Raw genomic sequence first — 17,903 nt, 5'->3', positions numbered from 1 at the left:
GTCTTCATCGTCGGTGGCTACTCCCTCCGCTAAGACGCGGGACGCTGGTGCCACCACGTGGCGAGTAAGACCTCGCGCAGCGGCATTCGCCGTCTCATTGCGGTTTGGGGAGGTGCTCCCGAAGTAGCAGCCTTGATGCGCCGGGAACCATCGGAGACGAGTCCGCAGTCCGTCGGTGCACTGTCTGTCACTGCACTTCACAACGCGCACCGCACTGGCACACACATTATTTCTGCCGTAGTTCCGAACCGCTGTGCGCGAGTCGCTCAGGATCGTTGTACACTTGTCGGCGAGGGCCAGCGCAATGGCGGCTTCTTCCGCCTGATGCGCTTGCTTCGCACGGACACTGCAAGCACTGTAGATTTCGCCCGTTGTGGCGCGTATTGCTACGGCCACGTATGTGTCTTCTTCGTCTTTGTATTTAGCGGCGTCCACGTATAAGGCGCCGTTATCGTTGGCATGTGCTTCAGTGAGGGCCTTGGCTCGTGCGTCTCGTCGGCCTTGGCTGTGCTCCGGGTGCATGTTCTTTGGTAGGGGCGCCACCACCAGTCGGCGGAGGGCCCTTTTCGGGAGGGCGTGATGTCTCTTCGCTTCGTTGTCAGTAGTGTTCGTGCCTTGGCCTAGTCTGGCCAGGATGCTTCGTCCCGTTCGTGTGGTTTGGAGTCTCTCGCGCTGAGATGTTCTTTGCGCTTCTGCGATTTCTTCGGGGGTGTTGTGCACCCCTAGCTCGAGCAGCTTGGCTGTGCTCATGCAGTTGAATAAGCCGAGCGCAGCCTTGTATGTCCTTCTGATGGCCGCATTTATCCGGTCGCGCTCCAGTACTTTCCAGTAGTGGAACGCGCCTACGTAGGCAGCGTGGCTGATGGCGAAGGACTGCACAAGGGCGTTCGTTCCCGACGCGCGCTCTCTTTCTCTCTCGTCCGTAAGCTGTGGTTTACCTGAATGATCCCCCGGTGCTTCGCCCACTCATCATCATTCACTTCGTGGATATGCTGTGATATTTTAAACCTCCTTGGTAATGACTAAAGGTAGCAGGAATGCAGCTGTGATGAAAAATAGGGCACTGTGGAATTACAATAGGTACGAAGTGGTGAGAGGGATTTGGAAAGGGGTGATGGTCCCTAGTTCGACTTTCGGTAATGCGGTCCTGTGCATGAGATCAGAGGTTCGAGCAAGGTTGGAAGTTAAGCAGCGAGGGGTAGGTAGACTGGCTCTGGGAGCACACGGAAATAGACCAAATCAAGGGGTACAGTGTGACATGGGATGGACGCCATTCGAGGGTAGGGAAGCTAGCAGCAAGATAGAATTTGAGGAGCGATTGAGAGAAATGGCAGAAAAGCGGTGGGCAAGGAGAGTTTTCAGTTATTTGTACATGAGGAATGTTGACACAAAATGGAAGAAGCTGACCAGAAAATTGTCAATCAAATATTTGGACTGTGGGAGGTGTGCAAACCAGGAAACAGCGGTTAAGAAAAAGGTTAAAGAAACAGAGAGGGGTCTGTGGAAAACAGGGATGCAGACGAAACCAGCACTGGGAACATACAGAACTTTCAAGCAATAAATTGCCAAAGAAAATATCTACGATAATTCTAGGGGAAGCTCTTCGTTGTTTGAAGCCAGGACGGGAGTATTGCGGACAAAGATGTACCTAGTCAAGTACTAAGGTATAGACACGTTGTGCGGTGCGTGTGGAGAGGAAGAGGAAACGGCTGAACACCTCATACTTTTCCCACAGTGCAAAGCAACGGGGCTGATTTTTTCAAAGCATTGGGGTTTAGGGACAGTGGAGGCAAAATAGACTTTAAGCGAGTAGAAATAACCAAACGGAGGTTATCTGATTCGTGGCTAAAATCAAGGCAGGGGTGAAATTTCACCCACCACAAAGTACAAAATATGTCAATATTCACGGCTAGGTGGCGTATGCTACCGCCCGATTTAAAGGGTTCAGCCTGATCCATCCGTCCATTGGGCGCACCTGACGAGTAGCGGTTGCGTTACTGTAGTTGTGTGCTGTGAAATCGTGGCTGCGAAGGGGTGCGGCCGCTGCGCTCCTCTGATGCCGGTGCGAGCCAACGTTACTAGATGGGTGCGAGCGACGGGATCAGGCGCCGGGAACGTTTATTGTGATGTGTAATCACCTGAAGCGTACGGATAAACGAACGAAATGGCGGAACATTTTCCCGTGTGGCATGATGAAGCATTCGTGTACAGCACGCATTGCCCCAGGGTACATGCGCTGATGTCCTTAAAAACAGATTTAAAATGTTCATTACGTGATGCACTACGCAATGAAAAAAATTAAGGTTGCTAAAATTTATAAGTGAGCTAGTTATGACGATTTAGCGTGATTTTCTTCGTAGCTGTAGCTATCTGGAAACGAGAGTACTCCAGCCAGCTGCAATGGTCATTGGCCTAACTACCGCCAAAAGCTCCATTTAAGTGCCTTAATGGATCGTGGGACTCCGAACGCATCTCCTTCGAGATAGTTCGAAGGAGCTCGCGGTCGCAGTAGAGTGTACGGTCTATGGGTGTTCTGTGGCAGGGGCGTAGCCAGGGGGGAGGTTGGGAGGGTTCGACCCCCCCCCCCCCCCCCTACACACTTACCCGCCCTTTGTTTTCGTCGCTTCGCGCTGACATAATTCATGAAACCGGTGCTACTATCACAATTTCATTCCTGGGCGCTTCCGTTTGGTTGGTAATTTACAGCGAATCATGTCTGCATAAGGAAAAAAATGTCACGGTGTTTGTCAAGGCTTTGACACTCTGTGAAGTTTTGGGCGAGAATGCGGCGGCCGCATTCTGAAGCAACAAATGCGGCAGCCGCATTTTAGATGATGGCGAAAACGCTCGAGGCCCGTTTACTTAGATTGAGGTGCACGTTAAAGACCCCAGGTGGTCGAAATCTCCGGTATACATTTTCGCCGCTTCCCTTCAGGTGCCGGTTAGGACGGGCTCGTGCAGGATCTTAGGCTACGTTCACACTTGGTCTCGAAGCTGTAGGAAGCGGCAAAATCTTGCAAAAATCCGCCCGCCTAGGCGGCAAAACAGGCAGAAAAACAGGCTGCGAGCCAAACCAGTCTCGGGCCGATTTTTTCGCCATGGCGAAGCGGAAACGCGTTGGAAAGTCGTTCTGCTTCACTGGAAGCTACACTAGCATGTAAACAACCGGTCGTAAAATTGAACATGGCACCGGAAGTGTAGGCTGTAATGCTGATCGACGCGATCAAGAACCAGCCCTTGCTCTACGACAAGAGTGGCATTAAACGTATACTGTCAGCAATACTCGCGATAGTGTATTCAACGTCGCGCGACCGGAGGTGCCGCAACGAAGCCTTGGCGTGACCCAACTTCTCGCGCTTTTGCAAAGCCAGGCGAACCACACCACCGCCGTTTCCGAGGTGTCCGCGTCTTCCGTTTATTCATTGTCCATTTCTAGAAAACAAGTAGGTAGAAGTATAAAAGCCATTTCTTCTTCCACTTCCACGGCAGACAATAATTGGGCAGATTCCTCGTTGGCGCTCCATAATTCTTCTCGCACGTGTACGGTATGTTGCAGAAGTCGCGGGGTGCTTTTCTCGTCGCGACGATAGATTGGGAGCGTAGGTCTCACGTAGGACGCGCAGGCTTTGGCGAGCCCCAACACAATGGCCAGCCCGGGTTTTAGCTGTGGTGTTCCCGTTGCCCCTTTGGTGTCCTGGAGGCGCCGACAATACGAAATGATGAAATGTTATTACAACTTGTAAATAAAAGCTATTAAAGAAATATAATCACGCCTAGGCACAATCCTGTCACTCAGCGCTACCGCGCCCGTGTGCGGAGAATTACGGAACGCCAACGAGGAATTTACCGAAGGTCGCAGATGAAACGCGAAGTTGCGTAAAATGATCACTTTTGATGACGGTACGTGGGTCAAAGAATGAACATACCGCTCGAAATAATGCGATAATAAGCGCCACCACGCCGACAAACGTACGCAGACGAGATGGATCTGGGCGAAAACGGCAGCGGCGGCCGCGGCGGTAGCAAAACAAATGTGAACTTGGACAGGCACGGAAAAAATTTTCAGGCCGCTTTGGCCTTTCCGCCCGCTTGCCGCTTCCCAAGTGTGAACGTAGGCTTAAGGCCCATTCATACTTGCGACTAGGCGAAATCGCGCGACCAATTGCGACTGGCGACCAGAAAACTACTCAAGACGAACGATGTTCACACTTACAAATGCGACCGACGAGTCGCTAAACCGAAATGTATCACGATATGCCGTTCACGTCTGCTTGAAATGTCATCGCCGCGTAAAATAAGCGTCAGCGTATACGGACGTCCTGTTCCTTCGCATCTGATTGGTTCAGCTGTTGTGCGACTGCGGTCGCGCGACTGAAAAATCGAGCAGTGAGCGACTGGCCCGAAACTGTCGCATTTCGAGAAAAGCGACCATTTGCGACTATACTTGCGACTGGTCGCTGGTAATTACTGTTGTGTTGTTGAATCCCAAACCAGCAATTAAGGAAGGCTGGTAGTTGCTGTTTTGTTGTGGAATCCCAAACCAGCAATGTACACACGTAGGGGTTGACGACAGCAGTGAAATTCCACCGACTCGCAATAGAATGCACGAAACAGACAGCCGACAAGCATGAATTACTGCTGTGCGCAGTACAGCGTAAGTAAACTCTTGTTGCAGGCGCTGACAGTTCTCGTCGGAGTTCACGCGTCCTGAGAAATTGATTATGTGCACTATGTACTGAACAATACCGGAGTTCATTCCTGCATCACTAATACACCAATCAGTCGAGATTCTGTGAGGTACAAAGCCGCTTCCTGTTTGCACCGGCGTAAGTGAAGCAGAAGTGAGTTGCACGCACTACTTAAAATGCGTACACATGCCATATCTATGCTGTGCGGTGAAATATTCTGTACAATTCTGAATCTGTTGACGTAAAGGCAAATGAGGGCTGCACGCTCGCACACAGCGGAAGACACAGCGGCCCATGCACTTGCCGCAGGAAATGCAACCCTCTCGTATGAGGGAGCAGGGCGACGAAAGCTTCGGGGGGAAAAAAAGCCTTACGCGGTTTTGCGCGTATTTAAGTTTTCTAGCGCAAAGACGCAGCGAACAAGCTATTGCTATAGGAGTAGGTATAGCCTGGTCACACGTGCATTTTCACGCGTATAGCCGTCCTTGACTTGTGAAACGCACTTCGCCCCGACGAGGACGACGCCATCTACGCTTAACGGAAATTAACAATGAATGATGTCTTCTCCGATCGCACGGGTCGTCTCAATGATGCGTTTTCGAAGACTGGTCCATTCAGTGGCGCGATGAGAGACCGTTGCTCCAAACGCCCACTGTACCTGTCGTACTTACTGTATTTACTGAGCTTACTTTTTACTTAATTTCTTCACAAGCACACGCACACGCGAGGGGGGAGGGGGGGGGGGGGGGGGTCCCATGTCTTTGATATACATGTATAGAGTCTGCTTAAACTACCGACATTTATTATCGATCACGTGACCTAGAGGAAAGCAGAAGCTTGCCCCCCCCCCCCCCCCCCCCCCCCTGAAAAAAATTTCTGGCTACGCCTCTGTTCTGTGGTACGGTCGAGTGGGACGAGCGGCTGGGGCGGTGCATGCTTTGCAGTGAGGCGCCCGACGTGGAAAAATACTGTGGCGGCGCTGCGATCGAAGTGAATTGGGCTGCATCAAGGTCGCGCCGTTGGAAACTGCTAAAGATAATGCTCCGCAGGGTCATTCGTACTACTTCGCGCGCTAGTATTTGCGTTCAGACCGCTAATATGGTGTTCATAATTGCATTTGACATGTATTTATGCCTTAAGAATAAATTCCTTTATTTCTCTTCTTTATTTTATTTTTTACTGCCGCTGCGCGGTGACTGCGCGTGCATTGCGGCCGCAGTGTTGGTTTTCATACTACTATGTTATTGTACGGTTCCCTTTCGAGAACAAATATTCTTCTCGTTCTTCAAGCAGCATGTATCTCTCATGTGTATTGTTGCGCATATAGTTTTCCATCAGTATTTCTTGCGAAACGCAGACGAAGAAACATATGTAACCTTCCTGCTTGCCGCTTCAAACAAGTAAAGCATATCTGCCCCATCCGGCGCCTTGCATTCAGATTTACGGGAAACATTGTTATCCATTCAAGTTTCCGCCTTCCTCGCGTAACAGAATGCGAAGTAATTGGTACGGGGTCATTTATTGTGGTCGGACCTCGAGCTCCGAAAACGGTTTTAGTTATTCATTCTATATGCTAATCTTTGGCCGTAAGCCGTACGTGGAATTTCTTTTCCAATCTATACTTCAGAAAAGACAAAAAAGAAAAGAAAGAAAACCTGCGTGGTAGCCTAATTAGTGGCTATATAGTGGAAACGGCGTTGCGCTGCTAAACTGCAGCTTGCGGGTTCAATCCAGGTCGCGGAATTCGACGAGAACTAAATGGAAAAGGACTCGTGCACTTCTATTTAGGTGCACGTTAAAGAACCCCAGGTGGTCAAAACTAAACCGGGTGCCTCATAATCATATCGTGGTTTTACCACGTAAAACCGAAAAATGTGTTTAAATAAAAAAAAGCAGGTGGCTGCGTTCTTCGGCTTTTTTCTAGGGGTGTAAACATAATTAATTATTCTCGAGTCCGATTTCTGAGAAAAACATGTTACGCTTATCCCATATTTCATACATAAATGTAATGCTGTTCCCAAATGTATGACCGCTTAACTCAGCAACTCGGCTGCTCTCAGTTATTCGGTGCATTAATAACGACCATAATGAAACAATTAAAGGAACGGCATGTCCGTGGGCATGTCTCACATACACGCAGAGATATGTGCAAATCTGTTGCGTTCGTTGAAGGAGATAAGTGTACGTATCACATGGGGCACCCAGTTTTAATGGGTTGCAAACATGGTGAGACTGTCAAACAAAGTTTTCCTTGTCTGAATCAAGTTAGCAGATTCACAGGCTGCCCCAAAACGGGGCGTTTATATTGAATGACAGCTGGGAACTTGTTAAGCAGGACTTACTAACACCCGTGCGTTAATTCTCTCAGGAACTGTGCCTCTGCGCCACGGCTCGATCGATCTCTGGCAGCACAATCATTCGGAATAACAGTCACTTGCATCGGTCACTCACCTTTGAGACTTAAATAGTGCTGTTATGCTTTACATTTGAACGGAAACGAGTATTCGGTGTCGTACAGTATATCTTACCATCTTATATATATATATATATATATATATATATATATATATGTGTGTGTGTGTGTGTGTGTGTGATGGTTTTGCCTGCAATGAATATTGGTTCTGCGAATGAGAATTTTATGTGCAGTATTCACTAATAAGTGCATTTAGAATATTTGTTATTTTCTCCCTTACCTATATATCGTTAATATATATTGCCACGCGCTTATGCCACTTGCTCCCAGAAGAAGACGAGGACAGTCTTGTTTACGAGCTAGCGCCTTGGTCTTTTGTCGGTGCTGCGCTGCCCCTTTGGCGACTCGGACTTACCTTAACGGCCTCTTTTAGAAGTCGCCTGTTCATTAAACGTGACATTTTTCTGGTGGAGGTGCGGGGTATTCTCGACCAATGCAACAGTCCCCTCCGAGCAGCAGTAACGCTAGATCGCTACCGGAGCTCACGCCAGTACATCGCGCCAGCCGGTGTACTGGGGCCATGGATTGGCTCAGGGGCCATGGATTGGCCCCTGAGTTTGAGCCTCTACCTGAGAGGACAACGTCGGCAGGTATGGATGCTACATCCGCTGCTACCTCGACTAACCCTGCGACGGCTACTCCGGTACCTCCTCATTACACGCTGCAAAAACCGCGTGTGCCAAGTCCCTTCCATAGCGACCTTCTAGAAGACGTGGCGGACTTCGTTGCAGAGTTCAGCGGATGGGCCGACGAGGCGAAGCGCCAAAGGGGCAGCGCCCCTTTGGCCACCCGGACCTTAACGGCCTCTTTCAGAAGTCGCCCGTACGTGAGAATATGTCTATGTACCCTTTGATTTAATTACCTAGAAATACATTGGTCATTCCTCGCGCCACGCAGTTAATAAACATGGTTTATTTCACTCTAATATTGTTTTCTTCAATCATTGTGCCTGATCAATATCCAACAAAAAGCGCGCGTAAAATGAAACGATATCAATAATAAAATTTTCCTATACGTAGCTTAATGGTGCAGAGGTACCAGTTACTTTTAGAAGACATGTGGTAAAAACAGCAGTTCACCTGGATTAAAGTACATTTGGTACCGGCCGTCAAGAGTCATGGGCGTAACAAAGCAACTAAAACATAAAAAAAATTACTGCACAGACGTTCTGCGAGAAAAACTGGGCGTCCGGCAGCGTCCCCGTAACGAACGCGCGCTCGCTAGCAGACGACGCGCTTGACGACGACAGCAAAATTGAAGACGTCGCGGTGTATAATCCATGCCTCAAATATGTATGTTTGGCAAAATGGTGTAAACATAATTTTGCATTTGAAATAAAGCACTATTTTAAGAGCGTATTATGCGCATTCGGCCTCGGCGCCCGCAGCGAAAGTACGTTGAATATGCTGCGGAGCGCGTCTCCGCCGCAATGATGATGATGATGATGATTTATTGGCATCCCCTTTGAAACGGGGTGGCGACAAATAGTCGCCTAGCCTGCTTGATTTAATCAGGTATACTACACATGTTCTTTATCTAGCAATTGCCTGAAATAAACTTCAACTTCTTGTATACATTTTTCAAAAATTTAGCTTGTACCGCTGCCTATGATTTTAAGAGATCAGGTCGTATCCATCTTTTCCCTGCTTTTTTTCCACCAGTACTCTAATCGTCTCTTGCTGATCTCTACGGCTGATCTGTTTATGTTTCCTTCCACTTTAAACCCAAGCGCTTCTGGGAGTTGCACGTTACCTACGGTTCTCGCTGGGTGGATCCCGTCGCATTCCATTAGGATGTGCTGAGTCGTCTCTGGATCTTTACTGCAGCATACACATGTCTCATCTAGTTCCGAATATTTGTTCCGATATGTTTTCGTCCTTAGGCAACCGGCTCGAGCCTCAAATAGCAAGGCACTGCCCTTTGTGTTATCGTACAGATTTTCCCTTCTAATTTCTTTCTTCTCATTCTTGTAAATCTCCATTGTCCTTTTCGTTTCCATTCTTTGCATCCAATTCACGGTCTCTATTTCTCTCACTTTCTTTCTGATGACCCCTGGTTGTCTATTTACAGTTTCGATTATCCTGTATTTGGTTGCCAACTTCCTTGACCTCTTCCTCCATTCTGTGTCCACGCTTTTCATGTAGAGATACTTGTGCACTTTAGCTGCCCATTTATTTTCATCCATGTTCCTGAGCCTTTCTTCAAAACTAATTTTGCTTTGTGCTTCTCTGACTTCAAAAGAGGCCCAACCCATGTCTCCATGCACTGCCTCATTTGTCGTATTACCGTGTGCTCCCAAAGCCAACCGGCCTACTGATCTTTGGTTAACTTCCAAACCCGCCAATATATCCGATTTTAAGCATATAATGGCATTTGCGAATGTTAGCGCTGGCACCATTACTCCTTTCCAGATTCCACGCACCACCTCATACTTATTGTGGCCCCACAGTGCTCTGTGTTTCATTAATGCTGCATTCCGCTTCCCCTTTATTTTCAGATTATCTTGGTGGTTGCTTGAGTAATTCTTTCCTTCGTTTATGTGTACGCCGAGGTACTTATATTGCTTCACTATGGGTATTACTTGCTGTTGAATTGACACCACGAAGTTACTCGTGTGTTCATTAAAGATCATAATCCCTGATTTCTCTGTGCTAAACTTAAGGCCTAGATTTGTCGCTGCGTTCCCACAGATATTCGCAAGTATCTGTAAATCTTTTTTATTGTCCGCTAGTAGCACAATGTCGTCTGCGTACATCAATCCAGGGACCTTCTGTTGCACCATTTGTCCATTACGCATGTAGGATAAATCAAAACCTAATTCGCTGTTTTCCAGACGTCTTTCTATGCCCTTGACGTAAAGCGTGAACAACAATGGTGACAGAGGGCATCCTTGCTTCAATCCTTGGTGAATTCCCACCATTTCATTTCCTTTTCGGCCTTCCCATGCCACTTGTACTTGGTTGTCTCGATATATCTCCCTCAGCAGTTCCACGAAATCGTCATCTATGCCTTCGTATTGAAGAATATCCCACAACAATTCCCTGTCTACGTTGTCATAAGCTCCTTTAATATCTAGAAATGCTACCCATAAAGGTCTTTTCTGAGCTACTGAAATCTCTATGCACTGAGTTAGTACAAACATATTGTCTTCTAAGCGTCTGCCTGGCCTGAACCCATTCTGTAGTTCCCCCAATACACCGTTTTCCTCCACCCACTTCGACAGTTCTAATTTTATGGCTTGCATTGCCATTCTATATATCACCGACGTTACTGTAACTGGCCTGTACGAGCTCGTCTTATCCTTATCTCCTTTGCCTTTGTAGATGAGATTCATCTTGCTTTCACGCCATCCAACGGGAATATTCTTTGTTCTAATCACTTGCTCTATGGCATTAGTCAGCAGTGCCTTGCTTTTTGGACCGAGGTTTTTGATTAGCTGTATTGGGATTTCATCGGGTCCTGCTGCCGTGTTGTTAGGGACATTTTCTGCTGCCTTTTTCCAATAGAAGCTTTCTATGCTGAATTTTGATCTCTCAAGCCTCTCTGTTGTTGCTGGATCTGTTGTCTGAACTACACTTTTTCTCGTACCGAAGTTATGCCTGATAACGTCTGTGATGTACCGCAGCGCATCATCGCCTTCATAGATGTTACCGTCTTCATCCCTTATAGCCGTTTGCGAGTTTCTAGTTGGAGCTCCGAGTGCTTTTATATGGTTCCAGAATCTTTTTGGGGCGCCTTTGTCTCTTTTGTGAATGTTATGCACCCAACGTTCACTTGCGCATTTAATTTTCTCTTGCACGAGCTCACTCGCAACCCTTTTCTTTTCTCTGTATGTATTCCATCTAAGGAGCACCTCTTCTTGTAATCCCAACTTTTTGGCTTCTCGATCAACCCTAGATGCCTCGTTTACGCTCTTCTATAGCTTGTTTAATTTCCTTGTTCCACCACTTACGTGGTTTCCTCTTTCCAATCCAACAATTGTATTGCCGTGTCCGCCTTATTTCATGCTGCATAACCTCCACCAGTTCCTCCACCAGTTCCACCAGTAACCAATCCAGTTCGCTCACAGCGCCCTCGCACAATTTTTCCACACGCGGTGCGTCAGCGGGAGAGCGCCGTTCGGCCCACTCGACTATTGTAGACAGGGGGAAGCCCGCCGCGCTGGGCAAGGGAAACGCGCAGGTGCGGAGAACCGCGCGGCGGAGGTGGGGGCAGGAAGGAGGCGCGATGGGTTCGCCTCCTCTAGCAGTTTGCTTTCTTCAGTTCAGTTGCATTACTCATTACCTAAGGGGTTTGTGTGCTCTATGGATGAATGGGGTTCGTCTGGCGATCGAGAAGCTGGGCGTCGAGCGAGAAGGATGCAGCAGCAGCGCAAGCGGCGGCAGGCCGAGCGCGAGTCGACCGACCCCGAAGTCGTCGCCAAGCGTCGGGCACGAGCTGAACAAGTCCGACAAAATGTGCGGGCTTGGCGTGCCCAGGAGACTCCCGGAGAACGTGCTAGGCGGCTTGCGACAACGCGGGCGGGTGTATTAGGCAAGACGGCATAGCCTAGAAACTCCGGAACAGCTTGAAGCCCGTTTGCAAGTCCAACGCAGTGTCTCAATTGCGCGAATCCCGGAAGCGCAAGGCCGAACTGGCTTCGCGCGGCTGCCTCCAAAATCTTTACTTTACGAGGGATTTCATCGGTAACTCGTTTAGGTAGGTGTGCACTAGTGTGATCGTCTCTGGCACTCGAGAGACATATACCATTCTACGCGCAATGCACAGAAACGTGCACCCATAGGCTTGCGCGTGACCCGCGTTCACGAAGTGAAACGTCACTATATTTTGACAGCGAATCTGTTTATGGCTAGGCTAGGCCCCGCACACTTTCAAGTTCCAGCGATCGATAGAGAGGCCGAAAAATCAACCGCGGCGCGTTTCAGCACGGCCGCTGTGATTTCGGCATGAAGCGCGCAACACGCGGCAAACCTCCCTGACCAGCTTCTTTCTGCAGCTGCCGGCAGGCGGTAACACAAGTTTATGCTTGTATCTGCGTGTTTTCTCAAAAACGTAGGACATTAGGCAAAATTATAACAAGGGCTAGGTGACGCAAACCATCACCCCATTTCAAAGGGGACGCTCATAGCATCCATCCAGCTCCGTCGCTGGAGCAGCTCGCATCGCCATGAGTGAAGGCAAATTTGCACTTATTCAAACGCTAAATAATAATTAGTAGCGCTTCCCCAGTCGAGGAAATGGGGGTAAGCGAAGCTTGTATGTTTCTTCGGTGTTCACTGCACGAGTACCACGTTGTGCTCGAACAACAACCGGTCACACGCACTGCAGCTGGCTCCGAAGTTCCGGTTGAGCAACTCGTGTTTAAACCTGGCCGTCGCACCGGGGAAGTTGGTGCTAGCGTTGCCGAGGCCTGCACCACCGTTGTCGGGTTCCTCGAGCGCTAGACGACGTTGACATTTGGCCTCAACATCGCGCTCCCGCAACTCGGGGTCAGCGGCTCTTCGCTGACGTTTTGCCTCAACTCGGGGTGCGCGGCTCTTTGCTGACGTTTCGCCTGGGCTTCGGAAGCATTTGCGTTAGAATCGGCACGACGAGCCCTTTACCGAGCGCGCTCATTCTAGATGGATTACCATCAAATTTCTTCAAAATTAAATCTGTCCGTTACGTAAGACAATCAATGGCTCATACCCACGTAAACGCGGCCTCTCCCTTACGACGACAGAAAAGTGAAATTCTACGCTGGAATGATTAGCGGCAACGCAGCCAGCAGCTGTGGAAGCAGACGATGACGACGAACGCGGGAGCAGTGGCACAAGCGCTTGCCGACCACATGTGCAGCTCTGAGAGCAGCTTTTTTTTTTTTTTTTTTTTTGCGTTACATCGCCGGCGCAGTCTAGCGTTTAAAAAATACCAGCTGCTCTCAGAGCTGCACAGGTGCACCGGTTGCTATAAAAAAAATAAAAAAAAGAGCAATCGGTTGAACGGAGAATCCTGCTGCGCCACCGCGCTACTGACGTCATTCTCTCCGCCAATAGGAGTCGAGTGTCTAGGCAACGTGAGAGGAACGAGTAGTGTTTCTAGCACGACCTACTGGAACTACAGACCTGCACAGATGTCCGGCTTCTATGGGAGCAGCTTGCGCCCACTTTCGTTCAACCGGTGGCCATAGGTGGCGCTTTTATAACCTGTTCGGAAAGGGGTGATGGTCCCTAGTTTGACTTTCGGCAATGCGGTCCTGTGCATGAGATCAGAGGTTCGAGCAAGGTTGGAAGTTAAGCAGCGAGGGGTAGGTAGACTGGCTCTGGGAGCACACGGAAATACACCAAATCAGGGGGTACAGGGTGACATGGGATGGACGTCATTCGAGTGCAGGGAAGCCAGCAGCAAGATAGAATTTGAGGAGCGATTGAGAGAGATGGCAGAAAAGCGGTGGGCAAGGAGAGTTTTCAGTTATTTGTACATGAGGAATGTTGATACAAAATGGAGGAAGCTGACCAGAAAACTGTCAATCAAATATTTGGACTGCAGGAGGGGTGCAAACCAGGAAACAGCGGTTAAGAAAAAGGTTAAGGAAACAGAGAGGGGTCTGTGGAAAACAGGGATGCAGACGAAATCAGCACTGGGCACATACCGAACTTTCAAGCAAGAAATTGCCAAAGAAAATATCTACGATAATTCTAGGGGAAGCTCTTTGTTGTTTGAAGCCAGGACGGGAGTATTGCGGACTAAGATGTACCGAGTCAAGTACCAAGGTATAGACACGTTGTGCTGTGCGTGTGGAGAAGAAGAGGAAACGGCTGAACACCTCATACTTTTCTGTAAGGGGCTTAACCCTACAGTGCAAGGCAACGGGGCTGATTTTTTCAAAGCATTGGGGTTTAGGGACAGTGAAGGCAAAATAGACTTTAAGCGGGTAGAAATAACCAAACAGAGGTTATCTGATTGGTGGATAAAATTAAGGCAGGGGTGAAATTTCACCCACCACAAAGTACAAATTATGTTAATAGCCATGGCTAGGTGGCGTATGCCACCGCCCGATTTAAAGGGTTCAGCCTCATCCATCCATCCATCCATCCATCCGTCTGCTACTCGGCGGGTGGCTGGGCGGCGTTCGAATGTGTGCGCCTGCTCTTCTGTAGCGGGCTGCTAGCATATGTGACAATTTCTTACGAAGACAACAGCAAGTATGTCAAAATTGTTTAAGTGTACTCACTGTAGTGGTATGTAATAACGCGTAAGATAGTACACGAATTCTTTCTAGGTTTGCTATTATGCGGAAATTTCGCGCCGCTCCACACAAGAAAAAACAAAACAAGAAAACTCACTGATGGAGTGATTGTTTACGTGTTTGTTCGGCCCGTCATATATGCATTGCAAAGCTTTTCTGAAACTGTGAAAACTGATGCTAGAGTCCTTGCTTTGTTCTGATTTACATGATGGCACACAGCAAAATACCACAATGTGATTCGTTTATGTTATCCCATCTGTAATTAACTCAAGCAAGCTGCGTGTAGCTATGGCTAAAGTTCCATGCCTTCTGCAGCGTCTGCAGATTCACGCAGTTTATGTGTGGTCTGCGTATACATACCGTCTGCGTGATTCTTTTAAATGTCCTTGTTCATATCAATACATCAAGTTCTTTATTATTGTATTTCTTTATTACTCTATTGTACTATATTTTATTCTATGAATCTTCTGGTAGAGTGTACTAGAACATGCTACTTCTGGTAATCGGATTTTTTTTTCCCTGTACTGCGAAGGCAACGGGAGGAAATGTTATCGTCTGCCGGCTGTACTCGTTTTCCTTTCTTGCACCGCTCTTCCTACTGTACCTCGTGATTGAAATGAGAAGCAATCATTCGCAAATTTTGCTTTCTTTTTTATTTTCGTGAATTTATGCATTTACAAACAATGTAAGCTATCTGTGGCTGCAGAAATAGCGGCACGAGCACTGGAACAGATCGCGGAAGCAGACGACAGCAAACAGGTTATAACTAGCGCCATTCTGCTCGTACGTTCTGTCCCTAGCGGCAAAAGAGGTGAACTAGACTAGGCGTGCTGGAGCAGGGAGATCTGTGCAGGTCTGTAGTTCGATCAGTAGGTCGTGGTTTCTAGTGTTGCGCTGAGCCGTGCCTTCTCAAGGGCTGCAGAAGATAGCGCCAACATTGCCTCTCCTTATATGACGAACCACTTAATAGTAGTCAGAACACTATAGCACAGAACACCCATACAAACTTACTATAGGAGCTGCGATGGGTCGGCCGCGCGTCGTTCGTTCGGCCGAAGAACAGGCGGCGTTTGATGAACGACGCCGGGAACTCGCTCGAGAAAGGGCTCGTCGTCGACGCGCCGACCTAGCCGTGAGGGAGCGCGAAGCCGAGGCGTTACGACAACGGAGAGCCGCGGATCCCGTGCTGAGGGAGCGCCAAGCCGAGGCGAAACGTCAACGAAGAGCTGCGGATCCCGAGCTGAGGGAACGTGAAGCAGAAAGTCGTCGACAACGTCGTCTCGGAGTCTACCTCGAAAACAAGAACAACAACGAAAGCCTCAGCAAAGCTAGCGTCAAATTTCTCGGTGCGACGGCCAGATTTCAACGCGAGTTTCTCGACCGGAACTTCGGGGCCAGCTGCGGTGTGTGTGACCGGTTGTGGTTTGATCACGACGTAGTTCTCGTCAGTGGAATTCGTTCCTGTGAACAACGACGAAACGCATTCGACGTTTTAAAGGAACATTACCCCAACCGTGACTGCAACCAGTTTAAAGTATGTGGTACGTGTAAAGACTCGTTAGTTCGAGGACTACTACCGGCATTTAGCACCGTCAACGGGTACGTGTATCCTCCCATAGAGACGTATTACCCAGAGGGAAATCTGGCGCTGTTGCGTTGTGACATTCATGGGTTGGGTAGAGCAACCTAGAATAAGAATTCTGGGAGATAGGGTATATGCTCCCCTTAATTGGGTCCCGTAGGGAGTATTTGCAGTAACTCGATCTACTGGTCAAAGCGCCGCGCAAATACACGGGGGAGCGTGAAACTCTTCCGGGGAACTGCCACGCCGCGGCGGAGAGGGAAAGACCATTCAGGCACCCTAGGAACCGCGGGCTTTCTCCGCTGTGGAAGCTTCGCCAAAGCGCCGGGCGTCTGCTACGCGCTTGATATTTTGGTCGCTGTTATAGCTAACATTGCCATAATTTAGCTCCTATAAAATACGACGTTAAGGTAATACTGCAGCGACTCGCCGCACAGAGAACGCGTTTGTGTGCTGTAAATACGGGGATTTTGTACATTTCCTTCTATATGCTTGCAGGCTTGTAACCGCAGTGGTCCGCACTTACGCGGCTGTTTCAGGCACACATTCAGCGCGCACTTCATCGTGAGCGAAGGTATTGTAATTCAGTTAAGTGAGGCATGACGACCGTAAACGTGCGGCAAAATAGAATAAGCACGAGATGAAGCAGAACCAGGAGGACGAAGCAGATATACACGGCTTGCTCATTCTAACGCTTTGCGCCCTTCATTTACTGTCTTTTCTGTCATGTGTTCGATTTGCTTTTAAACGCTACTGCCTCCAGCGCTCGGCTGTTTCCTTCTTAACATGAAAGTAAATTTAGCAATTTATTCCGTATGCTCGCCGGTTCGTACAGAGCAAATATACTTGCTGATCAATTAGTTCGTAGCTGTAATTACATAATGAAAAGAGACGACTTAATACAAGGATGTAAACTTTTCATGTTTTACTGCCACTGAAGGCGATGCTGGTATGCGGACGTTGCATACCAACTGCATCGCAAGGCCGAGGAACGTCTGTCTGCGGCACGATATACCGCGGTTGGCGCAGCCAAACTGTATGTCATTTTTTTTTTTTTTTTCTAGTGAAGCATGTATTGCCTGACTCGTGTCGCCGTCGGTGTGGCTGTCGTCGTACGCGAAAAACCAAGTCCTCCTCACCCGCAGCTGGCGGCCGGAAGCCCTCCTCACCCACAGCTGCTTGACAGTTTCACCTCCTCACCCGCTCCGCGCGCGCCGTTTCTCGCCAGTTCGCTTGGAGTTGGCGCTGAGCCGTGCTCCCTCAAGGGCTGCAGAATTAAGATAGCGCCAACCTTTCCTTTTCTCATAACGAACCACTTAGTAGCCAGTTCGAGGCCAGCTGCGCTATGGGAAGGCCGCGCTTGGTCCGCTCCGCCGAAGAGGAGGCAACCTTCAAAGAACGCCAACGGGAGCGGGCCCGTGAACGTGCGCGAGCTCGCCGAAGTATTCCCGAGTTTCGGCAAGCCGAAGCGGAAGCGAAACGACAACGCCGGACCGATCAACGAGTTCGACGAGCCGAAGCAGAAGCAGAACGACAACGGCGGGCCCAGCCGGAGGTTAGGGCTAGGCGTGCCGAGCGAGAAAGAGAACGGCGGGCCAATCCTCGGGTTCGACAGGCTGACGTGGAGTCGAAACGACAACGGCGCTCGGATCCCGAGGTCAGGGCTGCCGAAGCACGGGCGAAGGCCGCGTATCGAGAAGCAAACCCAGAAGTACGCAAGCGTGAAAACGAAGCTAGACGCCGGCGGCGGGAAGAGAATCCGGAGCTGAGGATCAACCATGCCAACCGGCTGCTAGGGTTGGACACAATTCGCGTGCACCCCTGTTGCCGGTAGGGGAGGGGTTTTATTTTTTTCCCTTTTACTTTATATAATGTTAGCTTTGACAAAAATGTGTCTATAACGACCCAGATGCCTTGAGGGTATACCAATAA

General features: G+C 49.1%; 1 protein-coding gene across 7 annotated transcripts in view; it reads left to right on the top strand.

Moving 5' to 3' along the window:
• Positions 1-17,903, top strand: part of LOC119453846 (uncharacterized) — a 214,386-nt gene that overhangs the window by 191,599 nt on the left and 4,884 nt on the right. Inside the window, exon 1 of one of the 7 annotated variants that reach the window (XM_049666868.1) lies at positions 15,306-15,988. The exons of 4 other annotated variants lie outside the window; for them this stretch is intronic. In XM_049666868.1, the coding sequence (XP_049522825.1) occupies positions 15,414-15,988 (575 nt within the window). In that variant the 5' untranslated portion in view covers positions 15,306-15,413. Of the gene's footprint in view, positions 1-15,305; positions 15,989-16,062; positions 17,802-17,903 lie in introns of those variants that run through there. 2 more of the 7 variants (XM_049666869.1, XM_049666870.1) reach the window with 2 other exon arrangements.

Source organism: Dermacentor silvarum, chromosome 5 (assembly GCF_013339745.2).
Source record: "Dermacentor silvarum isolate Dsil-2018 chromosome 5, BIME_Dsil_1.4, whole genome shotgun sequence".
In the NCBI taxonomy this organism is placed as follows: Eukaryota; Metazoa; Arthropoda; class Arachnida; order Ixodida; family Ixodidae; genus Dermacentor; species Dermacentor silvarum.
Note: the sequence above shows the minus strand (reverse complement) of the source record. Positions and strands in the feature narration are given on the sequence as shown.